Source organism: Numida meleagris, unplaced genomic scaffold (genome assembly GCF_002078875.1).
Source record: "Numida meleagris isolate 19003 breed g44 Domestic line unplaced genomic scaffold, NumMel1.0 unplaced_Scaffold180, whole genome shotgun sequence".
NCBI lineage: Eukaryota > Metazoa > Chordata > Aves > Galliformes > Numididae > Numida > Numida meleagris.
Window position 1 is genome coordinate 92,967 of NW_018363597.1, and position 24,159 is coordinate 117,125.

General features: G+C 43.6%; 1 protein-coding gene across 13 annotated transcripts in view; it reads right to left on the reverse strand.

Moving 5' to 3' along the window:
* SMARCD3 (SWI/SNF related, matrix associated, actin dependent regulator of chromatin, subfamily d, member 3) overlaps window positions 1–24,159 on the reverse strand; it is a 96,582-nt gene that overhangs the window by 35,816 nt on the left and 36,607 nt on the right. For 10 of the 13 annotated variants that reach the window (XM_021382098.1, XM_021382097.1, XM_021382093.1 and 7 more), the window contains 3 exons: window positions 18,980–19,197; window positions 15,859–15,901; window positions 3,310–3,432 (listed from right to left, as the gene is read on the reverse strand). In XM_021382098.1, the coding sequence (XP_021237773.1) occupies window positions 3,310–3,432; window positions 15,859–15,901; window positions 18,980–19,188 (375 nt within the window). In that variant the 5' untranslated portion in view covers window positions 19,189–19,197. Of the gene's footprint in view, window positions 1–3,309; window positions 3,433–15,858; window positions 15,902–18,979; window positions 19,198–19,312; window positions 23,788–24,159 lie in introns of those variants that run through there. The other 3 variants (XM_021382096.1, XM_021382095.1, XM_021382100.1) reach the window with 2 other exon arrangements.

Genomic DNA, 24,159 nt, shown 5'->3' on the forward strand with positions numbered 1-24,159 from the left:
ATTATCCAGCCAAGAAGCCAATCAGGAATACAGTAACACACTGGTGCGGCACCACTGCCAATTCAGTCCTCTCAATAACAATGTGCAAGAATTCCCAGAAAGGAATACAACTGGAACTCCTAGGATCAAATTCATGAACACTCAAAAGGATGTAGTTCCACCCAAAGCCTGCTGACTCTGAGGTGACCCTCAAAGATCAAATGATTGCAAGATCAATATACATGTTAAAGCTAAGGACAGTAAGACAAATGTAAGCCATAAACCAATACTCTCAATCTATGATCACCTACTAATCAGAGGATATATCTCTTGCCAGACTGATCTCCTCAGTCTAGGGAAACTGTAAGCTATTTGGCTTTTTATTTTAATTGAAAATGTTATGTTTGACAACTAAAGATGAGAAAATTCCTAATACAATTCTCTCAGTACACTGTTTGTTTAAATTGAAACTGTCCTAGATTCTGTTTTGCCTACAACGTTTCTGTGAATGGCTTGCACAGACATTTCCCTTAAAAAGATTTAGATACCTTTTCAAAAACCTTAGTAGTACTTTATGGAGTACACCACTGAGCCATAGGGTCACTGAGCTGGCAGCAACACAGAAGTCCACATCTCATGTGTCTGTATCATGTTGTGCCATACAGAAACTCATGAAGACACAGTTTAATAAACAAGGTCTTTGTTACTCCTCCTTGACTTAGAGAAATGTTGCTTCTCTACAACCTTTCTAATTTCAAGCCTAACCATTACTTGGTCACATTTTCACTGAATCACAGAAGGACTTGGGTTGGAAGGGACCTTAAAGATCATTTAGTTCCAACCCCCCCTGCCGTGGGCAAGGGGCACCCACCAGATCAGGCTGCCCAAGGCCCATCCATGGCACTGGACACTTCCAGGGATGGGGCACCCACAGCTCTGTGCAGCAGTGCCAGGCCCTCACCACATTTAGCATCAAGTAAAATATTTCTTCCTAATATCTAATATAAATCTTTTCTCTTTTAGTTTAAAGCTATTCCCCCTTGTCCTATCACTATCAGATCGTGTAAAAAGTCACTCTCCCTCCAGTTTATAAGCTCTCTTTAATTACTGGAAGGCCACTGTTTGGTCTCCCCAGAGCCTTCTATAGTCTGAACACCCCCAGCTCCCTCAGCCTTTCCTCATAGCAGAGGTGTTCCAGCCTCTGAGCATCTCTGTGGCCCTCCTCTGGACCCACTCCAACAGCTCCACACTTCCCCATTTGTTCTTGTGTCAACATTGTCCTTTAGCCTCAACACTGACACTTTCCCACCCCTTTACCAAAAAGGCAGCTGCACCCAGTCCCTCCCAACCTGCTTTGTGACACTCAAGTGACATTCATAGGGTAAGTCTTCTTTTCCCTAAGTGGCTCCAGAAGCTTTTTTTTCATGACCATTCTAGTTTGAACTGTTCATTTTGAACACTGATAACAATGTATTCCAGATTCAACAGTAATATGTCAATATGGTCTTCTGTGGTAATACTAGAACTTTTCTGCTGATACAGGAAATTTGAGCTATTAATCACAGAATCATAGAATTGTTCAGGTTGAAAAAGACCTTAAAGATCATCAAGTCCAACCACAACCTAACCATACTACTCTAACTCTAACAGCCCACCACTAAATCATGTCCACGAGCACCACATCCAAACAGTTTTTAAACACATTCAGGGATGGTGACTCAACCACCTCCCTGGGGAGCCTGTTCCAGTGCTTAACAACCCCTTTCTATAAAGTAGATTTTCTTGATCTCCAACCTAAACCTCCCCTGGCGCAGCTTGAGGCCATTTCCCCTTGTTTATTACTGCAAACAAATAAATACAGTATAGATGGCTATATTAGCCCAGTAAATTCCACTTCATATGTCCACCATGCACTGTCCAGATTTTCACTCACTTGTTCTTTGTCAATGATACCCACTGGTTCTAAGCTGAACAATATTCTTTCTGTTTTCTTTAGGCTGTGGAGGCCTGTACATCTGGTCACATTGCAGTCCATACTTCAAAAAGCCCTACCTGCCTAACTCCCTCCTCCAACATTCTTTCTAGAATTCTGAACATATGGGTAGGTGGCTATTTCATCAAGTCAGCACAGGGGTGCTTGCCACAAGTGGCATGCAGCAGATGCCGCTCTGCGGATGAGGAATTCTGAAACTCTTCTGAGAGGTGCAGTCCAAGAACGTGGGACAGAGGGAGAGAATACTACTACCTTGGAGGCAGATAAAAGGAAAGAAGGGAGTAGAACTGGAAAAATTGGCTGCTGGGAGGGGCTGTTGATAGGGGTAAAGTGAGCTAGCAGGTGGCTAATGACATCACCCTGCTCCCTCAACCAACCTCAGAGAAAATCAAGACCTCCTTGCTTCTGAGTAATACCACAGATGTCACCCGTTTCAACAGTGCAGCTGTTCACACAAGATCAAAGAAATAGAGACAGGCTCAGTGTATTTTATGCAGTCTCCAATCAAAAATGTTTGAACCATCTCCCTCAAAACTCTCTCCAGAATAACTTATCTTCCAACACGGAAAAAAAAGAAAAAAGAAAAACCAAAGCCTGAACAACACTAGGCTCTAAGTCTGTGGTTCTAAAAAGGCTGTGAAACTTCCATCCTTAGAGATTTTCAACTCAATGCGGCCTTGAACAATCCTGTTTTGAGCAGGAAGTTGAACTAGATGCATTCCACAGTTCCTCCTTAGCCCAGTCTTTTCTGTGATTCAGTGAAACGGCATTGGAAAACTGATGAAAGTATCATTTCAGTAGGATAAATTAATAGGGAAGTGCTGAACTTGATCTAGTAGAAATCGTAAAAAACTTCACCCATCCTTTTCTTACACGAATCATCCTTTTATAGGCTATTTAAATGTATATATTTTTGCAAGATCTTTAACATTTTTCCATAAGTATTTTTTCCCATTATATGTTTCCTCGCTCCACAATTTTACATTTTGACTGAAAACTAATACGAAATGTAATATATTTCTTCATTACACCACTCTAAACTCTTACTTTCGTCTTTCTAGTCAATCTAATACAAAGTTCTTCAAACAGCATTTCTTTTCCATAAGCTGTATTCCATTTATTAAAGACTTTCAGAAGTTATAGCTGGTAATATCCACAGAATTTCCTCCACCATATTTCCATACACATTGCTCCCCAGCTGCTTGTTCTTAGGAGCTTTGTGTGATTCATTTTAAAATGTCTCTGTTAACAGGGCCTTTACTGGAAAGATCATTCCTCCACCTAAGACAAGGATTTTTTTTCCCCTTACATCAGTCTAGGAATTTTTCTTGACATACCTTCATTGGCCTCTTCAGCGCTTCCTGAATATCCACGCGCTTCCGCATAATGGTCTGGTCTAGTTTGCGTTCAAAAGCCAACAGATCCATGTAGGCCTGGGACTCAGGAACCAGCTCCCGGATCTGAGAAGGAAGGAAGGAATATCCAAGCATTGGAAGCAAGAACATGCTATGTTCCAGAGCAGCAATACTCTTTCCCAGCCACTAGACAGATGTGCTAAGAAGCTGTTATCCCTAAGATGCTAAGTTTCTAGTGGGGCAGGTTTCAGTGGCGTAGTACAAGCATGACTGAAAAGCTGGAACATGGAATTAGGGCTAATGAACTTTGGATCCACAAGGCTGGAGCCACTGATGAATTTTTCAAGTAAGCCTTAGCTACAAGTACCCTGGGAGCCACTTTTCTTGGGAATGCAAAGTACTTTAAATTTGTCCTGTTTAAGCTAAAAAAGTTCTCTCTAGACTGAAAATAAAAGGTTAGTTATTCATGTTGTTTTTTTAATAAAAGCAAGTGATATTCAAGTGTTGCTTCAGGGGGGCATGGAGCACCTCCTGTATGAGGAAAGAGACCTAGAACTGCTCAGCCTGGAGAGGAGAAGACTCGGGGGGGGGGGGGGGGGAGCGCGTTCTTATCCTTATAAATATTTAATGGTCAGGAGTCAAGTCAGTGAGGACAAGGGGCAATGGGTACAGATTGGAACACAGGAAGTTCCATATGAACATGAGGAAAAACTTCTTTACTTTGAGTGTTACACAGCACTGGAACAAGCTGCCCAGAGAGGTGGTGGAGTCTCATTCTCTGGAGATATTCTAAATCTACCTGGATGCTCTCCTGTGCAGTCTGCTGTAGGGAACCTGCTTTAGTAGGGAGCTGGACTGGTAGATCCCTTCCAGCCTCTACAGTTGTGGGATCCTATGATCCTGCAATAAGTCAAAACTGCAATTTAGGAAGGCAGCCATTGTTACCATATCTTCTTGGCTGACATGAAACTGACCTAAAAATTTAAGTTTTTATATGAGATGCTGAGTCAACAGAGATACAGATACAGAGATGCAGAGTCAACTTATGTTCTTGCTAAATTTTACTGCTATTTAATATATTAGCTAAGCCATATTAGCTGTAAGAAAAAAATCCATTTTTATTCACCTTATTCCAGAAAGGTTAGCAGAGGATGTGATAGAAGTAGGTTAGGAGGAAGAAAGAGACAGAAGTCTCCTACTCAGTACAAGAGAGACATGGACATCCTGCAGAGAGTCCAGTGAAGAGCCATGAAGGTGATGAAGTGACTGAAGCACCCATCCTACAAGAAGAGGCTGAGAGAACTGGGACTACTCAGTCTGGAGAAGAGAAAGATCAGGGGGATCTCATGAATGTCTGTAAACACCTGAAGGGGTGGTGCAAAGAGGATGGAGCCAGGCTCTTCTCTGTATGGTACCCAGCGACAGGACAAGAGGCAATTGGTACAAAATGGAACACAGGATTCTCACTGAACACCAGCAAACACTTCTTTACTGTAAGAGTGACTGAGCACTGGCCACAGGTTTCTCGTAGATATGGTGCAGATAACCCTCCTTCTTGGAGATACTCAAAAGCTATGCTGACATGGCTCTGGGCAACCTCTTCTCAGGGCTCCTGCATGAACAGGGGAAGGAGTTGGACCAGATGACCTCCAGAGGTCCTCTCTAACCTGAACCATTCTATGATTCTGTGTAAAGAGAAAGTACTTAAGATCTGAGTCTAGAAACAGACAAGTACACCCTTGCAAGAAAAAGTCAGTTCTTAACTGGGAATAACTTAAGCAAGCAAACCACAAAAAAAAGAAACTCTAAGTATAAAAATACTCTACTGGACTGCCATGTCAATTTTTATGATACTCCAGCTTTCACCTACATAATTAAAATATTCAGCTGTTAGAATATCTGTTCCATAAGAATTAAGAGCAAATTGGTATTCCTGTTCTGCTTTAAAATGAGAAGTCTGCAGTCTGAATTTGGTTTAAGACACAAGCATGTATGTGAGAAATACCTGGCAAAGAGGAACAGGGCAAGGCAAGAGAGCTTCCCAAGCGTGGGTACAACTTCAGCACGTTGTGCATACTGTGTACAAAACCATTTCACTTCACAAGAGAAAACCCCAGGCTTCTTTTGGATCAAGATCAGTCATTTTTTTTTCATATGAAGAGCTACTAATGACAATTGATCCATGGTGCTGACACACGGCCACTTGACATCAAACCCTGAAGTAGCGGGGAGGCTACTCACAGTGCTGCCCATAACTGGCATCTGTTCACCTAGCCTGTTGGTGTTAGGGAGCCTGACAGGTTCCTAGTAAAATCATCCTGTTTTATGATCATATCTTGTCCATACACCTGTTCACTATGCGTTGCAAGGACATAACGACTACTGCACTGAGTCATCCCAAAATCAGTCTCTCCCAGTATTGAACCCCTGACAGCATTTGAAAGTTGATGTCCTTTATCACCTACAATAGCCTAAGGTATGGTGTTTCAGAACCTCTAGAGACAGTATGCAAACTAATTCATTTTGTTCATTCTGAACCTGCCACCTGTTTGTTTCTTTTGATGTCATCTTCTTGTAGGGTTGGAGGAGCAGCGGGCAGGATCTCTCTAAGCACCTTCTCCATACTGCCTATACATTTTTCAGAGGTTGATAGTTTTCTGTCATCCTTTTCCAAGACAAACAATCACACCCTACTGCATTTACACTGATCAAGACTATCAAATAAATGTCTCTTTCAATATTATTTGTTTGTTTCATTTGAGGTGCTAGAACACCTGTACTATTTGCATCAAGACTGATGCTTTTGAAAAGCAGAAACCATGGAGCCAAAGAAATGCTTTGCTTTTATTCCATGAAATTCTGTTCAGCTTTAGCTGAACCACTATATTTTTAACTGCTTGTATTCTACTCAGTCTCACTATCAACTGAATAATAGAAGAACATGAATATTTTTTGGAGCAAAGCACAAAGAGCAAGCATTGCTCTGAAAGCTTCAAAGAGTTTCCAGACAGTCTGCAGAATAAGGAGAGCTAGGCAATACTTCCTCCCCATAGTGAATACAAAACTTGGCATGTGAGAAAATACCCCCACACCACTATCTTGCCACACAGAGAAGAAAGGATTCCTCAGCTCCTTCAACACAGAGCAAATGAATCATGTTGTACTGTGTTGTTTAAAAAATTCTGGACATAGTTTCTGACTTTTACCTCTGAGTCACAGCACAGTCAGTTCATGAACTCCCAGGCACACAACAAAGCAGGGAGCTCGCCTACACAGCCCTCCACTTCAAGCATATTCTACAGCTGTGGTACAACTTCTCCTGCTGGTTCTCAAAGTACTAGAGATAGGACATAATGAAATTTCTAGTAAGCTTGTAGAAACAGTAATCATCAATAAATATTTCTATTCCACACTTTTACATCTCTTACCACGTGAGAGTGAAAGGTATTTCCTATTTCCTATTCCACCTATAACCAAACTGGATATTAAACAACATTTGAGAAAGCATACACTCCAAAATTAGCCAACAAAGATAATATTGCATATAATTCTCGGAATGCAAGAGGCTGCAGGTTGAGAAAGTGCTTGGGAGAAAAATTGTATGTACTTTCCTGTGTTTGTACTCTCTTGCAGGTACATGCTACAGCTGCAGAGAATATAGGATACTGAGCTAGAACAAAGGTCCACTCAGTTCAGTTTTGACTGCTCTTACAGTCTTTTGCTTTCTCAGTGTAGTACTGGAATATTCTGGGGGAAGCATGGTAATGATCCAATCCCATACTCTTTCCCAATTTTGCCTCAAGAAAGAGAATAATCAAAGGTAAGCTCCAGGAGTAGCACATCACAAAGAATAATTTGATTTGTTTCTCTAACATAATAGCTCAAAAAGAGAAAGATATTTTTGAACTGCAGCCAATAGTACGTAATTCATTTTTCTGTTTTCTTCATAGGTAACTGAGACTCAGTTATCTTGGTGTTTATGTCATAAGGATCTGCACAACCTACAGAGTTTTCTTCTTGCACTTTCCCCTAACTGAAAAGTCCATAGCTTTTCATGCAAGCTTACTCTCTTCTATGAAAGTTTTAGGTATAAACGTGTGAAGCGTACTTCAAGACCTGAATTACCTACTCCGGCCTTTTTCCATTCCAAGAAGCTACAAAAATTACTGAGCAGCAGCAACTCATCCTCTGATATTTTGAAGCATGTATGCTAAATCCTCTCTTATAATTATATGGATAACTGGAACAAATTCGTATTAACATTAGTAAGGTAGGGTTTTTCTAGGGGCTGAGGCTCTTTTTCTTTCTACTGTGAAAATTCAAACATTTCAAAAATTTTTAAAAAATAAGAACATACTTATTAATTTCTGTGCTTTTATCCTTGATTTCCATGGACTTATTTTATACTGATGGTGGCCAAAGAATGGAAAAAGTAGAACTGAGGCAATGAGGACAGTGAGCAGGAATGGCATAATGGGGAAGGCTTACAACTTCCTTGTAGAAGCAGCACAATATGCATGTGCCTGTAAACAAATACACACAGCTTGTGAAACAAACAAACAGATGGAATCCAAAGTCAGTGAACAGTTGCAGCACTACCATTTCTTGGATAACCGAAACATCATGGGATAACTTCTATGACTTGGCAGAGTGTGATGTCTTGGAAGGCAATGACAACAAGTTGCACGCTACACAAAGGCCTGATCTAAAGAGTGAGTGTTGCTCTAGAACAGCTGAGACCGTGGGATGGATCTCCTACAAGCCACCTGACCAAGGAGGAGACACAGCCTTTTCTACATCTTAAAAATGCTCCATTGTTGCAGACCCTCATACTTATGGAAGACTTTAACCGCCTTGACATCTGCCTAGGCACAGCACCAGGCATAAGCACTAAGGAGATTTCTGCATTGGACTGATGATAATTTCTTAACACAGGTGATCAACAAACTGACAAGATGTGCTTTGCCGAACCTATTACAAACAAGGAAGGAAGAACTGGTTGTGGATATGAAGATTAAAGGCAACCCTGGCTGCAGAAAAAGAATGAGATAGTGGAGTTGGGGATGCTCTGTGAAGAGAGCAAGATCGGGGCTTCAGAAGAGCAGGTTTTGGCATGTTCAGGTATCTGCTCAGAAGGATTCCATGGGATGATGGGGATCCCTAAAGGACAAAGGAGCTCAGGGGATGTGGGCTGACCTTCAAGGACAGTCTTTTCAAAGCACAGGGGAACAATCCAGACCAAAGTGCAAAGTTGAACAGGCCTGGCAGAAGACAAGCAGAGTTAAATAGGGAATTCCTGAATGCCTTCAAACGCAAAAAAAGAGTGCATGGAGGTGGGAGCCAGCTCTTGCAGTTTCTCTTGGTAGACATGTGCTCCATCCTCGTGGCCCACTGTGGGCTTCATTCCAGTACATCAGGTGTCTTTCTGGTCCTCTGTTCGGAAGACCAGGTGCAGTTTCACAAGTACGGCATAGCAGGGAATAGCCTCTTTCCTTGACTTGATGGCATCACTCAGGCTAATACAGCCCACTTTGCAGTCAACCTTTATCATGGCTGGATTAGCTCATGGACTTATTCACCACCTGTTGTCCATGAGGGCCACCAGGTCCTGCACTGCAAAGCTGCTTTCTACTCAGTTGATGCCCACCTGCAGCAGTGCAGGTGGTTATTCTATCCCAGGAGCAGAACTTTGTACTTGCCTGCATTGAACTTTATGATGTCGAATTGCTATCTTCTTTGTGCAACCTGTGAAGGTCTCATCTCTTCCGATAGCCCTGCTCCCCCAACTCTGACTCAGGCTCAGGGTCAGAGGACACGACTTACCAAGAGAAACAGAGGCAAAAACAGCACTGAGCACCTCAGCCTTTTCCATAGAATTTGACTTAAGCAGCAGACGCAGGTTTTTCCTTAGTCTTCATTCTCTTTCTGACTCACTTGCAGAAGGCTTTCTTGCTGCTTGTCATGTCTCTTGCTAGGTCCAATTCCAGTGGATCTTTGGCTCAGAACCACTCCTTCTCCAGCATGAACAAGTCCAGCTCTCTCAGCCTCTCCTGAAGGTACAGGTGTTGCTCCAGTTTCCTGACTTGTGAAGACCCTCAGCTGAACTCACTCCAGTTTTCCTATGTCTTTCTTGAATCAGGCTTCCCAATACAAAACACAAGCATTCTAGCTATGAGGCGTGGTCACATCTCTTAATCTCTTTTAATCTCTGCTCCTGCTCATACAGGCTAGTATGTCATTAGCTGCCTTTGTGGCCAGAACACACTGCTTGCTCATGTTCAGCTCACTGACCAAGATGACCTTCAGAGCCTTTCCAGCAGAGGTGCTCCCAATACTGGCAGTCCCAGCAACTGCTTACTCTTCTTTCAGGGCAGAACTCTGTATTTGACTTTGTTGAATTTCATGAGGCTCCTGTCAGCCCATTCCTCCAGCCTGCTGAGCTTCTCTTAGATGGCAGCCTTCCCTCAAGCATATGTCTTCACCTTCCCAATTTCACGTCACCTGCAAATTTTATGAGCAAGCACATCAACTGCCTCCTCCAGGTCAGTGACAAAGGTGCTAAACAGAACAGCTGCCAAGACAGATCCCTGTGATACTTGGCTTGTCCCTGTCTTCCACAATGGGTTGAGTGACCCACTGGCCACTATTCTCTAGGCACAGTCATGCAACTATATTTTAACTTGCATGGTTGTCCACCAAACTAGACCAGAATGTATCAACTTGAATACAATAATATAATGCTGAAAACTTTGCAAAAGCCAAGATAAATGAAATCCATCCACTGCTATCTCTTGGTCACAGATCCAGTCATTTTATCAGAGGAGCCAATTAAGTTGCTCAGGCATGATTTACCCTTCTCCTTCACATGCTCAGAAATGTATTTCAGAGGACTTGCTCCACAATTTTCCCAAGGATCAAAGTGAGTTTGAGTAGCCTGCAGTTCTTTGGATTGTTTTTTCCACCTTTTGTGAGGATGGGCACAACAACTGCTTTTCTCTAGTCATCAGAGACGTGCCCTGCTTTCTACAACACTTTAGAGGTGATAGAGATTGGCCTTGCAAGGACCTTGCCCAGTCCCATCAACAACAAGGATGCAGCCTGTTGAGTTTCAGTGGCTTGTATGGTCAAGTTCCCTCAAGGAATCCCTGGCTTAATCCCTGTCCATTCTTGGTTGCTCTTCTTGAATGTGTTCTCTGATCACAGTGGTATGGCAGACATTGTTAGTGCAGGCTGAGACAAAGTAGGCTTTGAGTACTTCAGTCTTATGTGTCTCCATTATCCCTGTATCACCTAGTTCACTCAGCATCAGGCCCACATTTCCTTTGGCCAGCCTTTTATTAATAATATGCCAGTAAAAACTCTTCTTGTTGCCCCGATGATCCCTTCAAGTCTCAACTACAGCTGAACTTAGACTTCCACAGTATTGTAGGGGTTGGAAGGGACCTCTGGAGATTCTCCAGTCCAACCCTGCAAAGCAGGTTCCCTAGAGGAGGTTGCACAGTGTCCAGAAGAGTCTGGAATATCTCTGAAGAAGGAGACTTCTCCACCTCCTTGGGCTCTGTTCCAGGGCTCTGCCACCCTCACAGCACAGAAATTCCTCCTTATGTTCAGATGGAACTCCCTGGGCTCCAGTCAATGCCCACTGCCCCTTGTCCTGGTGCTGGGCACCACTGAACAGAAACATGCCCATCCTCCTGATCCCCACTCTTCAGATACTGATCAGCACTGATCAGATCCCTCTCAGCCTTCTCTTTCCCAACTGAACAGCCCAAGGGCTCTCAGCCTTTCCCCATCAGGAGATGCTCCAAGCCCCCACCATCTCTGCAGCCCTCCACTGGGCTCTCTCCAGCAGTTGCCAGTCTGCCTGGAACTGAGGAGCCCAGCACTGGGTGCACTGCTCCAGATGTGGCCACCCCGGGGCAGAGCAGAGTAGAAGATCACCTCCCTCACCCTGCTGGCTACGCTCTGTGCAGCCTATCTCAGCGTGCCACTGGCCTTCTTGGCTCCTAGGGCACAATGCTGGCTCGTTATCAACTTGCTGTCCACCAGGACACTCAGGTCCTTCTCTGCAGAGCTGCTTTCCAGAAGGACAGCCCCTAACCTGATGCATGTGGCTATCGCTTCTCACATGTAGGACTCTACACTCACCCTTGCTGAACCTCATAAAGGTTCAGCATTTCCTGGTACTACTCCCTACAAGCCCAGGCAATATATCTAAATTCCTCCTGTGTAGCCTATCTCTGCTTCCACCTCCTGTGTACTACCTTTTGATGCTGGGAGTTCCACTCTGAGTTTCCCACTTCGTCAAGCTGGGCTCCTCATAAGTCTTAGCATTTTTCTGGGTATCTGGATGGACTGCTCTTGCACATGAAAGACGCTGTCTTTAAATACCTGCCAGCTTCCCCGTGCCACTTGTCCCTTCAGAGTTGCCTCCCAATGGGATTGCACATACCTGTTCCCTGAATAAGACAAACTCTGCTTGTTTAAAGTCCATGGTCCATACTTCACCTCTCCCCTTTCTTATTCCCTTCAGGATCTGGAACTTCTTTATTTCATCTTTACTACTGCTAAGATTGCCCTTTCTTCCTTATGAACAAATAGCAGATCCAGATATGTCTCACTACATCCTGGCACAGATGGAGAAAAAGGTGGACAACAGCCATGCAGTAACCAAAAAACAACAGGACAGCTATCACAGCATGAGAGTAAAGCAGAGGAATCCCTTATAGTGGTCAGTGAACGGCAGCAGGAGTTGACTATCTTTATAAGGGAGAATGAAGAAGAGAAAATTAAAAAGAAAGGACAGCTGTATGAAAACCCATCAACACAGCTAGTCGAGAAGTCTTCTGAAGAATCTGAGAAGCACTAGGAAAGACAGTAACTAACAGTAAGAAGCAAGCCTGCCTCCAAAGGAGGCATAGTTTCCTGTTCTAAAGTTGCACTCCACTCAGCAAGCTAAATGGGGAAAAGAAAAGAGACGCACAGCTGTGGAGTCAGAAGAATTTTCAGTAGAGCTTCTTGCATTAGAATGAGTAGGCATAAAAGCTGGAGAAAGAGAACAGTGAATCACAGTCACAGTGTCTGGAAAAATATGTAATGACTCAGAACTAAGAAAAGATAGACACTGACCAGAAGTAATGAGAAGACATGGCCTGAAGAAAGAAGAGCAGTCTGATGTGCAGTCATGTTTCTCTAAGGGCAGTCTGCGGCCTCAGGTCAAAACTGAAGCACACCTTATAGACTCAGGTCACAAAGGCCATGTCAGCTGGTGACATCTGCATACCCAACTATGAATGAAGATGCCTATGAACTTTCCTGAAATTTTATGAGGGTATTAATGACCTGAGAAGAAAGACAGGATCCAGAGGTAAAGAAAACAGGGCATGGCATATCCTGCAGCACAGAACTGTAATTAATGTTGAACACACTACAAAAACCTCTAAACCTTGTTGTGTTACAGTATGTCAGCCTGGAGTTCATGAAGTCTCTTTCTGTTCATTAAAACTGCATTTTAGACAAAAGATATTCAGCAGATCCGGTCTCCTTCATTTAAGCAAAGCATTTAAAATACAGTCATAAAGGGAAGAGCTACCTAAGACTGAAAAAGTGGGGATTAGAACAAAAACGATGTGGTAAAGAACAGGCATAGAAAAGAAAATAAGCAGAAAGTACCTCATGGACTGGTCTTGAAAATGATTTTATTCAGATAATTTTACTAATAGCTCTAGCATCAAAAATAAAAAAAGGAGAAGCATGCTAACAAAACTTAATAATGATAAATTTGGGTAGTATCGTGAATACACGGCAGAGGATAGTACAAAGAACGTAAGAAAGCAAAGAAATGTACAATAGAAATGGGATGAAATATAACATTACAAAGCACAAGATCATGTTCCTCGAAGTCTATACCAATAATTCCTGCTCTAACATGGGAATTCATCACTTGCAAAAAAATAGAAATACTTGTGAGTATTAATCAATCATAGAATGACTATATGCTATATCACTGTGGCAAGGCTGTAAAAAGGAGAATCTAATTCTAATGGGCATCACTTGCTCTTTCCAGTGGACATAAAAATGCCTTACTGCTTTTCAAGTATTGGTGATATAGGTAATCTGGAATACCACGTATAGTTCTGGTTTCCCGAGAATTAAATTTAAAGAGGTTCAAAAGATGTGAATTTAGCCTAGAATAGACATAATGAAGGACTGTGAGCATTAGAAACATAGGGAGCCATTCGTGTTTGGAAAACTAAAAGCACTTTCCTTGCTGAGCCTAACAACAACCAAAAAAAATGTGTGGAGGGGAAGCTGCCAAATTTAAATATCGCAGAAGTAAGGAAGCTAATTAGTCTTGAGGCAGTAATTACATGAGATGGCTTCCATGACAGAGCGAACAGGACTGGATGTGACAGGAAGTCACCTACCGTTCTGTAATATCTTCCTGTGTGCAACAGTTGGGTAGGCTGGACTGTTCTTATACAATGATACCTATGTAAAATTAAGTTCATGTCGAATAGCTGAACTGCAGCAGATAAGCAACCCCACCCAACTAGCAAGACACTCCATCCAAAGCACAGTCTTGGTAAAGAAACCTGGAAGTCTTGTAACTGGTTAGCTATGCAGCTACCTGACTATCACAGCAACTAACCCTGAGAACTCACCTCCTTTTCTACTGTCACATAAGACACTTCTCAGGAGTAAAATCTGTTTAATATAACACCTCTCCCCTTCACGGTTCCCAGAAAACACAAGGAAGAGTCTGCAGAATGCCTGCGGCAACAAATGCTGACTGGCTGGAAAACACTCAAGAAGTAGCTTTGGGAAGTTGGAACTTCTATCCCGAGTTTCATCTCATTCCTTATCCAGAGCATAAATCTTCCACTTGACAGGACGCTGATTTACACAGCATTTCACTATCTCATGAATGGTGAGAATAAGGAGGTTCTGATAGACTTGACTACGCCAAATGAAGTACTTTAATCCAGACACAAAATCATACCATTGATATCATCACTTCAGCTGCACTGATAAAAACTCCATTACAGACAGGACTCTAGCAATTTGTGTTGTCATATTATCACATCAGTTAAAATTACTGGCTGACAGTAACAAAGGCAATGAAAGGCAGGAAGACTTGGTGACAGCATGGTTCTGAATGGTGCAAGCACTTGTAGAGCTTTTTGACTTATGTGAAGTTAGGCTCCATCTATTAAAAATTATCACGGATTTGATAAAGAGGCGTTAAGTCTTCTATTGCCAGAGAAGTTTGGTTACCTCTGTTTTCAGACCCTTGCATCTTGTAAAGGCACCAGATAAAGGAAAATTTTTTAAAAACAGCTTTCAAATAGACACGTTTAAAATGTCATCCATAAGGGATCATTGTCTCTGAAACACAATTTGTGAGACAGACAAGAAATGAAGCTTTCATTCTAAGAAAGTACAGACTCCAAGAAGGAATGAGGCTTTAAGACACCTTGGAGTCTGCAAGTAGTTCAGAGCTCTGGATTTCACGGTAGCCTGCTCCTTTCAAGACAGTAGCATGAGAAAATGAATGGCTAACCCATGAGAGACTGTATTATCAGAGAGTGGCAGAGTGATAGGCAGTGAAAATTTGCTATCAGGTGTACCAAAAAGGGCTCATTTCTTCAATTGATTGTAACTAGGTACCTTTGGAATGTCACAGAAGAGAATCTGGAGGTTGCTGCAGAGTTTGGGTTTACGCTAGTGGTTGAAAGGTAGAGTTGAAGAGGAGAGCTACACACCTATGAAAAGAATTCTGAGCCCAGAAAGAGCAACAGAAGCCAAAGAAACTGGGACTACCTTATGACGAGTGTATGTGCTTTGAAGACTCAAGGATCTTGTCCTTTGGGACCATACAGGTTTTAGGGGAACTATACTAAGGAGGGGACAGGAACAGAGAAGCCTGGGAATAATGAAAGAGAACACAAGAGAAATTCTTGTGTTTAAAAAGGAAGTGGAAGATTTAAGCATTGAGGATCAAGCACAGTCAGCAACTAAGAGATGGACATATCTGCAGAGATAAGAGAATTAATAACTGCCTGAATAACACAGGCCCACTGAACTCTGTTGTTTATGTAGATTCTAAGACACAACTGCAAAAACTAGAAACTGGCAGGTCTACTGGGCCAGGGAGAACTAAGAACAAGTCCACCTCCTACAAGCACAGCTGCACTCTGAACCAGCCTCAAAAATTGATCAAAAACATCTTTAAACCTCAAAGAGCCCCAGCATCAAGTAATGTACTTCACAGTCCAGCACCACTGTCCATCCAGCAAGTGGCAGTGCTGGCACAGCTAACCCAGCACAAGAGGATGACAGGCCAGGCTGCACCCCACGCTCCCAGCCCCCAGCCCCAGCCCCAGCCTGGCTCTCTAGACTTTCACCCACTGCCTACTTACTTTTTAATTAGATTTTTAAACAAAAACTGAAAGTATTTTCTAAAATCCCTCTAATTACGCTAAGATGCTGAACTGATTGTGAAGGGAATAGGAAATGAAAGCGACTCACCCTCTGAGGGAGAATTTTGTCAGCCATCTTCCTCCTCTTGGCACTGTACATTTTTTAAAGAAAAAAACACGTTACCATGGTGACAGATCTAGGAGTAACGAGGCCACCTGCTAAATTATCCTGACATCTCCACATGCTGGTGCACAGCTGTGCATGCATCAGCAAAAGGGTCTCACCCATGCCCAGGACCTAGGACCCCTTCTCTCAGCAGCCTGGGGAGGCAGTTAGCTAAGAACAAATCAGGGCTGTCTGTTATGCATCTTGGAAAGAAGTACGCAAGTTCTTTGATCGCGGCATCTTCTACGGTGCAGAGCAGCAATGTATGCAAGTACATGTGCACGTGCCGTCCACGGATACAGAAAGAGCATGTCGAAGGACAGCACGTGTGTGGAAGTGTGCACAGACATACCTACGTACATGCACAAGGAAGAGGTGAGTGCCTGTAAGCTGATGCGAACTTGTTCAAATGGATCCGAGTATGCATTCGTTCGTGCCCAAAATTGAGTGGTAATGTTCATTTGCGTATGAAAACACACATATATACGCACCCTTACATATATACGCTCGTTTTACTGAAATGAGTGACTTACAATGCCAATTCAGTTTGTCTCCATGCTTGTTCATCAGTCATGTTATGAATGTCAATGCGAGAAGATAAACGTGTGCCTGTAGTGCATATGTATAATGTGTCCAAGCCCATACACAAGCACATTTATAGAAGTATGCTTTTAAACACATTCCTGTGTTCATATGCATACAGCCAAATTTATATATGCCTCAGAAACGGTACTGCTAGGAAAACTGCCAAATATATTGTAATTTGAAGTCGTCAGATTCTGAAAAGCATTTGCTCCCATCAAACTGACACCTCGCTTTCTCTAGCGAGGCTAAGAGGAAATTCAAACCTTACTCTTCACCTCCGTAAGTTGTGAGGCCTTTGTCTTAAGCAGAAGATTAATCACTCCATCTGTGACACAGACAAATGAGGTAAAGAGAACCGCCCGCCGCTGATCTGCTACGTCACAGGGATGCCCTTCCTCATGGCTTTCATCTAGGAAATCTGTCATCAGCCACGTCCACATCAAAGCTGTTTCCACACACACCCGTGTGACAAACTCTATTCTTACATTTGCTAATAATAAGCCTGGCCTGAAATACCAGATTCTTCCCCATCTGCACAGAAGCCTAACCCTGAGGAACTCCTTGTGCTTGGAGGTGAAAACTACATCCTTCCTCGGGCAGAAAATTTATGCACGCAGTCACACACGATTTCACAGATGAACAATGCCCCTTTTTTAAAAGTGCAGAAATAACGGGACCAGAACATTACATGGTTTAAACCTCCAACACCTTCTGCAACTGACAAAAATCAAAACTGCACTGAAACTCTTCAAAGATTCTGGAGCAAGCTCCATCCTCCCAAACAGAAGTGGAATATGCACCCACAGCAACCCCAAAGGCTTTCAGCTAAGTAGCAAAAACAAACAAGGTGACAAAACCCCAACAACGTGGCTCTAAAAAGTTTTCCATGACTGTTACAAAAAAAGATTTACCTGCTTTTTGTCTTGCAAACCTGCCAAGAAAGGAAAATTACACTTTCTTGGCCCTTTTGTGCCATAAAACATGGGGCTCAATTAATCCTAGAACGGGACCCAATGTTCCAGAAAAGTTTGCCTGAAAAACTAGGAAAGTTTCAATGGGAAATGACAGGGAGGTGGGAATGAACCAGGGGGAAACACTGCAAAGATTATCTGGAGTGACAGTATGGCAGAAGGAACAGAGAAACTTCCCTAAGTAACTAACATGCACTGGTGTAAACTGTACTCATAACAGTAGTGATTATTGCTAGAAGTGTGGAAATTAAGAACTGGGAGGGAAGAACTGCTTCCTTCTGTGATTTATGACACTGACTTTTAGGAAACAAACTATTCTTCCTTAATTATCCCTGGAAACTGGTTAGTGACTGAAGTTTAACTTGATCATTCAGCTATGGCAATTTTTCAGGTTGAATCTATCCCATTTATTTGAGGGCTAGGCATTCTCGTGTGCAGCTTCCTGGAGGATCTCCTGGGAGGTGCTGTGGAATGCACATTTTTGCTAGTGCATGGGCAAGGCCTCCATGACGCACATGCATCTTATGCTGCACCCACACACATTCCTTCTATATTTAATCTTGTTGAACCTTAATATATTAATACTCTCAGGACTTGTGTCCTTTCCAGATGCATCCAAGACATAAGCATTCTCGAGTCTGGCTTGCTGACCCAAGGCATATAAACTAGACAGAGTAGGGCTCCCGAAGCATAGATCTTAGGAAATCGTGTTTTACCTAAAACTGGATATGATGACACCGCTAGAACACTGTATGATCCTATATATACCCATAAGAATCTTGCAAAGGGCAGTCAAACCTAGATGACTGCACCCTATCAGTTTATCAGGAACTGGCTCATACCTCAGAACACAAGTATGATAAGGTCTAATAAGTTGCAGAAAGAAATCAGAGAAATATTATTTAAGACAGAATGCAATCAGCACTGTAGAAAGTGGACATATATTTGAAAGAAAGCTTCTTTAAAAAAAAAAATCCTCAGACTGTAGGAAAAATTCCCATGAGTATCTCTCTCCTTTAACGCAGCAATGCCTACAAAAATTGCAAGCTTTATGACCACTCCTTTGAGTGACCATAGTACAAGTATTCATGTCACCAACAAAAAGATCTTTTCCACTTGCCTTGTTTACAAACCAATTTGTTAGCCAGTCAGAAATCAGAGAAACTATAGAGAACAGATAACAAATTATACAATAATTGCATTATATTACAAAAGAACTAATCATTAATTTTATGGGCTAAATGTGATGGCCAGCTCTATAGCCCGATATACCTGCAAGGTGAAAGCATTTTATCTGCAGAAACAGACATCAGTAAAGGTCATCATCTTTAGAGACCATTCCTAAACAAAGCATGGAGTAAAATTTACCTTTGTTTTCCTGCTTTAAGAAACTGACACTACATACATCTTCTGGTTTGTCTCATTCAATCTTAAAGGTCTTAGTTATTGCTAAATAAAGATTTTCTTCCTCAAGTTTTTCTCCCACACTTCCTTTCTGGAACACTCACCTCCTGGTTCGGTTCTGAGTAGCTTGCTGCTGCTGTTGCACTTGCTGCTGCACCTGCTGTTGCTGGACCTGCTGCGGTGCAGTTCGTTTTCTTGTTGTTTCCATCACAGTCTGGGGCATCCCAGGTCTCACCGAGGGGCTTCCAACATATGGAGGGCCTGGGGGACCCATGGGAGCCCCCTGATGGGGCATTCGAGCTCCTGATGGCATCCCAGGTCGCTAGGGAAGAAGCAAAACAGGAAAAAAGAGCCAGTTTGGTCCCTGCTTCTCCAGCTGCGATAATATTTGTACACAATCAGACTCTAGTTCCCGCAATTTCCCCATTTTTACCAACCTTACATATAAGCAGCAACACAGAGCACAAGAGATCTGAATTGGAACTCCCTGGACATCATAAAGCGGAACACAGTGATAATGGAGACGGGAAACAGAGATGAAAAATACTGGACATGGGAAAGCACTCAGTGGTCAGCAACACTCAGGCCAGCTTACAGCAGACAGCTCTACCTTCTTACAGAAGCTGACATGGCATGCAACACACAGTTCAAACAGATGCACTCCGCAGGCTAATCAAAGCAAAAGCAAAGTGACATCTACAGTACTCCAGATTTTGAATGGGCCAACAGGATGCTTTGAGCAGTAGGGACACTGAAACAAGCAGAGCTGAACTACGGAAGCACTGCAGTAAAGCATTTTCCACCGAAAGCCCTTGCATCCACCTACACTGGAGAGCACCGTAAGTTCATGATACGCCAAGAACCGTTTAAGGAAAGGTCATGTCTCAGATCAAGAAGAAAAACAAAGTGATACTTTGTCAGCAACCCCTGAAGGCATTCTAAAGTCCAGACATTTATGTTGACTTCAGCACGCTCTGGACTCTCCCTTTAGGTGAGACTGCAAGCTTAACGCTGAACGAGACACTCAGCAAAGTCGATGCCATACAGAAGTTTATATTACTCAAGGAAAACCACCATTAAAATAATTGCCACCCGAAAAACGTGATTCAAAACAGAGGAAAGAGCTTAGTTTCTCTCTAAGAAGAATCAAAATATGTGTTACAGATCTTTATGTATCTTTGAAAATACAGATGCACACACACGTATTATATACATTTGAACTAATATATAAATAAAAACTATCATACAGAAAAGACTTTTGAAATTCTAAGCAACGGCGAGTGTAGAGTCCTACATGTGACAAGGAATAACTGCAGTATTAGTACAGGTTGGAGGCCAAGCTGCTGGAAAGAAGCTCTTCAGAGAAGGACCTGGGCGTCATGGTAGCCAACAGTCAAGCAGTGGCTGACCACAGGCTGATGATGAGCTGGCAGTGTGCACTGGTGGCCAAGAAGACCAATGGGACCCTGGACACTGCAGAGAGCGTGGCCAGCAGGGTGAGGGAGGTGCTCCTCCCCTCCGCTCTGCCCTGGTGGGAGCACATCAGGAGCGCTGCAGCCAGTGCTGGGCTGTCCAGTTCCAGGCAGACTGGGAACTGCTGGAGACAGCCCAGTGGGGGGTGCAGAGATGGTGGGGGCCTGGAGCAGCTCCTGATGGGGACAGGCTGAGAGCCCCGGGGCTGTGCACCTGGAGGAGAGAAGGCTGAGGGGGATCTCTGAGCAGGTATCTCTGATCGATATCTGAAGGGAGAGGGCTGGAGGAGGGGGCCAGGCTCTGCTCAGTGGTACCCAACACCAGGACAAGGAACAGTGGGCACAGACTGGAGCTCAGGGAGTTCCATCTGAGTGTGAGGAGGAATTTCTGTGCTGTGATGGTAGCAGAGCCCTGGAACGGAGCACAGAGACGTGGAGGCATCTCCTCTGGAGATATCCCAAACGCTTCTGGACACTGTGCAACTAACTGCTGCAGAGAACTGCCATGGGAGGTTGGAGTGAAGGAGCTCCAGAGGTCCCTCCCAACCCCTACAGCTCTGGGATTATGTGATTCTGTAAACCCTCTCTGGAGCATAGGAAGTTCCGCAGAAATGTACATGAGAACTTCTTCACAGTGAGGCGACGGAGCCCTGGAACAGGCTGCCCAGGGAGGTGGTGGAGTTTCCTTCTCTGGAGACATTCAAGACCTGCCTGGCCACCTACCTGTGCAACCTGCTCTAGGGAGCCTGCTTTGGCAGGGGGGTTGGACTCGATGGTCTCTAGAGGTCCCTTCCAGCCCCTACAATTCTGTGATTCCGTGTGATTCTCTCTACAAATTCTTTTAATGTAGCTATGAGGCCATAGCATCCATTATGGATAAACAATTGGTTATAGAATATAAATGAGGTGAAAGTGAATTATGATGATAATCTTACGTGGGCATTTCCAAGAGCTCTGCAAAATCATGAGCAGCCTGGAGAGGGCAGATGGAGACTGACTGTTCACTGTCCCATCTGGTACATAAACCATGGCCAGCAGAGGAACCTACAAGGAGTCACGTTCATAGACAAAATGGGGTGGTTTGCCACACAGTGGGTAGTGAGCCTGTGGAACTACTTTTCTAAGAGATGTTAAAGACATAGAAAATATTTTTGGCTTAGAAACTTCTCTGAGGTATCAACAGTTGAAGAATGAAAAAATACGTGGGAGCAGTATTCTGGTGGTCACTAAAGTGGGATGTGTGCACCCCAGGGGGTACGCTGGGATGCAGAAAGAAAACATTTTCTGTACCATTAAAAATATATATATATTTTTACTTAGATTATTTCATCTTTGTCTTGTCTCTTTTTTAATCTCTGTTCATATTGGTACATTAGTAATGATAGGAATGCAAGACCAAAAGAGTTTGGAGACGGCTGCTTTGTACAGCTGTCCTGTCCTTGTCTACTGTAGCCATCTGCTATGGTTGCTGTTATACACAGCGTTGCAGGCCCAGGGGAACCTTTTCTGAGCCACAAAAGCTGCTCCTATGTTATGCTCCAACATACATTTTACAGTAAAAAAGCACCTATTCTGGCTGCAAGCCCTAAACAACAGTGCTTTGCTGCATCTCCAAATTAGCAAACCACGTCCTCCATAGCTCCCAAAGCCCCAGCTCAGCGCCCTCCCAACTCATTACCAGTCTTACATATTCCTTGTGCCTGGATGCCTGAAGGAAAAGGAAGAAAGAAAGAAGGGAAATGATCACTAAAGAGCCAAGGGTTATAACTGGTTTGGACAGAGAGGGAAGGTTGAGGGGAGAGAGAGCAGCACAGCCAGCCAAGCAGGCTTCAGCAAGTATTCACGTAGGGGATTGATTATGGGTATGGCCACTGAGAACAGAAGCAGCAGGAGGCAGCAAACAGGCAAAATGGAGGCTCTGTGCAGAACTGAAAACATTTTCTTTCATAAACATTGAACTATGAAGACTGCTGGAACACAGCAGCCCCCTCCTTTCCCACTTTCTGACCCTGGCAGATGCAGTAGAAACAAATGGCCCAGAACAGGCTTCACACTTGAGCTTGTATTTAAGATCTTTCCGTTGTCTGTCAATCTACAAATTGTGGCCTTCTTCCAAAGAACTGGGCCTGCTGTTGCCTATTGATCATTCTGGGACATTTGACAGTTACTCAGAAGAGTCAAGATCCTGGGCAGAGCCATCTCATGTTTCATTCCCCATGGAGCCTGTCTGGCCACAGGGATCACGCTGCAGGCCCACTGTTCTGATTCCGCAAAGAACACCTTAAAGACTGGGGAACGAGGTCAGCAAGCCAGGCCTACTCCTGACCTAAGGATGACATCTTCAAATTTCTTTCAGTTCCCTTTGTTAAGATGAAAACATTGAAAGGACAAAACAGAAGGAGACAGCTCTAGCAAGTGCTGCAACATCGTGGACAGCTCGTTTAATCTCACCCCTTCACATGCTTCAGTCCTTCCCTTAACTTCTTACCCTCTCATATCCTACATCATATGTAGATAAAATATTACTCACTGTACAACTGCCATTTCCCTGCTGAAAACCCATCAGGCTCCCAACAGATATAGAAATGCTTTCTCTATTTAAGCCTTTGTAGAAGGAGTACTTTATCTTACCTGAAGGTTTCTTTTGCTCTCAAACACATGTGCAAGAGAAGACAGTGGCAGACAACACACTGAATTTTTCACAATACCGACATTAAAAAAGTAGTCATGATACTAAAGAACATTACAGTACTATTACGTCTTCTGAGAGTGAAGTACCACTGGCTATGGCTATGAAGTACCTCTGACTCTGCCCTCGTCCTCATGTTGTCAAGCCATACTCCATTGTATTTGAAAAGTCACGTCTGTCGGGTGAAGACCCCAGTGACTTCACTCCCATCTTTAAGAAAGGGATAAAGGAAGACCTGGGGAACTACAGGCCAGTGAACTTCATGTCAGTGCCTGGGAAGATCATGGAGCACGTGCCCCTGGAAGCTATATTAAAGGACATGCAAGATAAGGAGATGATCCACGACAGCTAGCATGGATTCACCAAGGGCAGATTGTGCCTGACCAGTCTGGTGGCCTCCTGTGATGATATGACAGCATCAGTGGACAAAGGGCAACTGATGTCATCTCCCTGGACTTCTGCAAGGCTTTTGATATGGTTCAACACCACACTCTTATCTCTAAACTCGAGAGAGAGGATTTGAAGAGCTGACTATTGAGTGGATAAGGAATTATTTGGATGCAACCGCAGCCAGAGGGTTGTGGTCAATGGCTCCATGACCAGGTGCAGGACACTGATGAGCAAGTGTCTGTCTTGGGACCAGTGTTCTTAGAATCATAGAATCCTTAGAGTTGGAAGGGACCTTTAAAGGCCATCTAGTCCAAGCCCCCTGCGATGCACAGGGACACCACAGATCCATCAGGTTGCCCAGGGCCTGATCCAGCCTCGCCTTGAAAGTCTCCAGGGTCGGGGCATCCACCACATCTGTGGGCAAGCTGTGCCAGTGTCTCACCACCCTCACTGTAAAAGACCTTTTCCTTAGATCCAAACTAAATCTACCCTCTTTGAGCTTGAAGCCATTCCTCCTTGTTCTATCACCACAGATTCTGCTGAAGAGTCTGTCCCTTTTTTTCTATAGATCCCCTCTAGATATTGAAAGGCTGCTACCAAGTCACTTTGGAGCCTTCTCTTCTCCAGGCTGCACAGTCCTGGCTCTCGCAACCTGTCCTCGTATGGGAGGTGTTCCATCCCTTGGGACATTTTTGTGGCCCTCCTCTGGATGCACTCCACCAGGTTGACATCT